Genomic DNA, 5,070 nt, shown 5'->3' on the forward strand with positions numbered 1-5,070 from the left:
AAGAAATACTGTCATATCTACTAATTTTTAATGGAAGCACGTATTTAAATTTACAAGCGTAACCCTTTTATGCTAAAAAAACGGTTTCCCCTTACTATGAAACACCCTGCAAGGAAAACAGTTTATCATAATGGTTAAATTAAACCGTAAATAATAGATGATGCTTTTCAGACACGCCATATGGAAAAGTACCGGTTTTGGAAGTTGATGGAAAACCTGTCGCCCAAACCAACGCAATCGCTAGATATCTGGCAAAGCAATTCAAGCTACAGGGATCAGATGACTGGGAAATATTACAAGCCGATTCATTAGTTGAGGCCTTAGGAGACTACAACTTAAGTATATTAACTTTCTTCCTATTAAAAAAAATTATGCAGAAATAGTTACCTGGAATATCTAAAAAAATAAAATATGTAAAAAATTCTTGCAGGTTCGATGCGACTATTTAGAGAAGAAAATCCTGAGAGAATTGCAGAAATTAAGAAGGAACAAGCGTTTTACTTGGCCAAGTTTGAGGAAGTTTTATCCTCAAATCCATCAGGTTTATTAGTTGGATCTGCGGTAAGCTGACTGCAATTAACTCAAAATAATTTAATAGTTTATTGTTAACTGGTTCTCATCGTTTCTTTTAATTTTTTCAGGTAACTTGGGCTGATTTAGTTTTTGCTGCAACCCTTTCATCAAGACCTGACCAAGTGGATGCTCTGAAATCATACCCCGCTTTGTCAGCGTTTGTTAATAAAATCAATAATCTTCCCAACATTAAAAAATGGGTGGAAACGAGACCTAAGAGCGACCCTCCTCCAACAGGTCCACACCACAAACGATAAAATAATGTATTTTTCAATGTTGTTAAATATTTGAAGCAAATATAGTACCTATTTACAGTTATGTATTTTTTTATAAAAAGTGAATATGAGAGAATATTATTACCTATAAGATAACTTATTCGAAAACAAACTACCTGAGATGCGTTACTTATGTTGCCAGGCAAAGATAAGAACCAAATAAAAATTGTTATTGAATTCCATAAAACATGGCTGCCACTAATGCACACTTAAGTTGTTAACAGGAGCGATTATTATGGTAAGCGATTGATGATTCATTATTGATTTTAATATATTGTATATAAATACGACATTTGTAACTCAAATATACCAATGAAAGTACTTATACATATAATAGCAAGATAGGTGAGAAATGCATTGAAGATTGAAACTTGAAACAGTCTTTCACACTGCTTTCTGGGCTTACCCTTACTCAGAAATTTACGAGTCTAACCTCCGCACCATAATGGTAGGAAATTATACCTCAAATATGGACTATTTATACCAATACCGTTAATATTTCGTATATTCTCTTACCTAATAAAAACTGTGGTTCTACTCGTAGATTTTGTCAAACATTTATCTGATTTAGAGATTCGCAAAACTTGATATTATGCACCATGTTATACATTTGAAGTTCTGAAGAGCGTAATTTAAAAACTAACCACAGATACGATTTAACGCTGACATATTTGTGATACGCGGTAAGTTAACGAAAAACTCTGAAACGAAAAATACTCTACACGTTCAGAGTTGTGCGTTCAGTAAAGAAGAATGCACCCTAAATGCCGTCAAAATTTCGAACTTCACTCATCGTTATAGAAATTTTACTTAAGATTTAACAAAAAACTGTTGCGGAAACACGTTTTTCATCGCGTTTTTCGGAAACAGATTTCTCCGAAACGAAAAATACTGTACAAGTTCAGAGTTGTGCGTTCAGTTAATTGTTCAGAGAAGCGCAAAGCTTCGTGAATGTTGATTTGAAAATTAACGCTTTCCCGCAACTGCATACTCTTCATTAAAAAATTGGAACGTCCAAAGTAGAGCCAGTAGAAACTTGAAAGATCGGCATTATGTAGGAAACGTTTTTTTTTTTATGAAAATTTGTGTTCAACTTTGCAACTAATTGTCTGATATTCAAATTTTGTGTGACTTTTTGTGACAAATCCACCAGAGTTTACTCACGCACGTTATTATAACCGAGTCGAGTTACCAATTCTCTATTCAATCAATAAAAACGAACTCTGTGACTCAAATTGTTCTTGTGCAACGTCAGAAAAGGTGGCATCATGCTTCAGTCGATTTTGCACTTAAAAAAAACTAAAACTCATCACTTTTTTTAACAAAAAAAAACAAAAACTGGAACCCATATTTGCATATCTGAAACTGTTCTTCGGAAACAAGTTTAAAATGAGCTTGATGTAAAAAACAAAGCCGCCCAAAATATTCTCAAAGTTTAAAATTTTTTTGTGAGAGTGCATTGTTTAATCTTAACTAAATCCGCACTATTAGTAAACTGATCCTCCTTGTATATTGGAACTATATAATACTGGAACACAAAATTCTATATCGGATGCGGTTCTTTAGCGAAAAGCTTGATAAGAGCCTAATATAAAAGCCAATAAAAAAATATAAAGCTGCTCAAAGTTTAAAAATTAACTACGAAAGAACCAATAGCTCAATCCATACCAAATACACACTACTTTGATAAATATGAGACTAAAAGTTCTACATGTATCTACATGGCAACCAGGGGAAATGTAATGCTAAGCTAACCGAAAGCCGCGTAGTGCCACCTGGAAATAAAGATGAAAATGTATTTAATACAGCAGGAAATATGTTCAAGACCAAACTTATTTGAAATCAGCGAAGCAAAGAAAGAGAAATATAAAGAATCCAGAAAACTTCAGTTGCTTGTGGGAAAACTAAACTCAATTCAACATAGAAGATTTATTGATTAGAGATCATTCTTACCAGCTTTTTGCAAGCTGGCGCCCTATCCTCCTTTTTCTGCTCATTAATCATCAAGAAGTTAACTATATTTCTACTTACTACTTCACTACTCTACTCACAAACTACCGTAACTTGCCTTAAGGGCCACAATGGTTCTATATTTTCCATCTAATAATGCGATTATCGACCGATTTTATCCACTGTCGGTAGCAAACTAAACACTACAAACACTACACTTTTTCGAGAAAAAAATACACCGGATAATGATATCCTAATTGGCCAACTTAGCATAAGGAAATATCCAGTTACATTTACGATGTACATGATGTTCATTAGTTTCACAGATAGCATGTAAACACATCATTCATTAAATAATGAATAGATATTCTAACAAGCCTGTACTAACCAGCAGTTGTATCTTGAAGCTGAAGTCCATGTCAATCGAAATAAAAATGACTTTTCCCCCTAAAGTAATTTTAATGGTGCAGTCGGTAGGAATTGTCAACGAAGATCGTGTGTATCAAATCCGGAAGGATTTGTCAACGAAGAGTCGTGAAAAATTCTTCGAACCGGTCGTCGTGTGAGCATCAAAAACGATCATCGTGTAAGCATCGTGGAAGAATTTTCAAAACGGTGGTCCCGCATCGGGTGTGATAGATTCAGGTCGTTTCAACTATTTGTGACAAATTCGAACATTTCATTGATTGGCAGCGACAGGGCAACTCAAGGCCAGAACGTGCGGAACAAGCATCGTCCGATCCACTTTGGTAGGAGAAGAAGGGAACAAGCATCGTCCAACCTCTCATAGATTAGCCAGGGAGGAGACAAGCACCGCCCTTCCTATTGGACCCTTGCAACTAAAGAAGAAAACAATAATAAAAGAAATGAAAACAACATTGATCCGTTTATCATTGTAAGTCCACTTTTCCAATTTCCATTTTTTGAACAATTGAAATATTGCGAATTTTTCCGCTTTTGTTTGCAAAAGAAGCAAATATGTTATATTTCTAAACATAATTTTAAGCTCTAATTTAAGATTAAAATAAAAACAATGCCACACTCTAATTTTACTCTAATCAAATATCAAGCAGATAACATTCCCCCATTTGACGGCAATGTTAAGCAATTCAACAGATTTATAAAAGCTTGAGACAATTTTCTCAATAAACATCGAGATAGAACTAATGAGGACGCACACATAAATTCTTGCCTTTTTGACACTATCCTTTGCAAATTAGCAGGCAGAACCGCTGATTAAATAGCTTCTCGTGTTGAACTTCAATCATGGAAACTTGCTAAACAAGCTATCATTGACACATTTGCAGACCAAAGATCAATTGATTGTATAGTTAAAAAAACCTTTCGAAAAACGAAACAGCCCAAGAATTTGGCTTGCATTTACAAGACGTACGCAGTCTGCTATTTTCAAAAATCAATATGAGTAATGAAACTCTGGAGATCATGCTATAAAAAATATCAAAATACAGAAACCTTATTCTCAGAACATTCACTAGTGGCTTAAGCTATCACATGCAACTAGTGGTAAGGAGTAAAAACCCAAAAACCCTTGACGAAGCTATGACTCCAGTTTCGCTTAAGAAGAAGAAAAWTTTATTTATTACAAAAACCAAAAACATTSCAAATCAATTACCGAAACCAAATGCATTTTCTCCARGCTTTRGAAATACACAGACATACACTACCCATTTTCAGACCAAACTTTCAAAATAATYGACCCAGGTTTTTTCGTGCAAGTCCAAACCTTTTCAGACCCAGTTTTAATCAATTTGCAAATYCTACCGATTGCGCCAGTTAAAATCACACTAAAACAATTTTTATTTCGATTGACATGGATTTCAGCTTGAAGATACAACTGCCGGTTATTACAGGATTGTTAGAATATATATTCATTAAATGCTGTTTACATGCTATACATATGTGAAACTAAAGAACATTATGTACATCATAAGTGTAATTGGATATTTCCTTATGCCAACGCTTGGCGAAATAGGATATCATAACTACCGAGCTACAGAATAAACATAGATTATTTAATAATTTAATTGTTCGTCCTTTCGATGATTCATGCTTTACTTGGCACTTCCATTTCAGTTTCTTTATTGTTGACATTTTTGTAGAAAGTGCCGGTTCGCACAGCCAAAGATCCAAAGACAAATTTCACGTTCCAACTTGCGACAACGAGTCAACAACAACTAAACGGAAAACGCTCCAAGTATTTCACTAATTTAATTTTAAATTTGGAACTCTATATTTGGCTGAATTTCACTCA

General features: G+C 34.3%; 1 protein-coding gene across 1 annotated transcript; it reads left to right on the forward strand.

Moving 5' to 3' along the window:
* Positions 1 to 171: 171 nt before the first annotated feature.
* LOC125505692 (glutathione S-transferase-like) lies at positions 172 to 887 on the forward strand (the record flags this gene model as incomplete). Its single annotated transcript, XM_048670014.1, is given in 3 exon segments — positions 172 to 339; positions 431 to 561; positions 642 to 887. Coding segments are annotated over 3 exon segments (488 nt in total), but the record flags the coding sequence as incomplete, so codon positions are not given.
* Positions 888 to 5,070: the final 4,183 nt, after the last annotated feature.

Source organism: Dendroctonus ponderosae, unplaced genomic scaffold, assembly GCF_020466585.1.
Source record: "Dendroctonus ponderosae isolate FM_Combo_2020 unplaced genomic scaffold, Dpon_F_20191213v2 Dpon_F_20191213_914, whole genome shotgun sequence".
Classification (NCBI taxonomy): domain Eukaryota; kingdom Metazoa; phylum Arthropoda; class Insecta; order Coleoptera; family Curculionidae; genus Dendroctonus; species Dendroctonus ponderosae.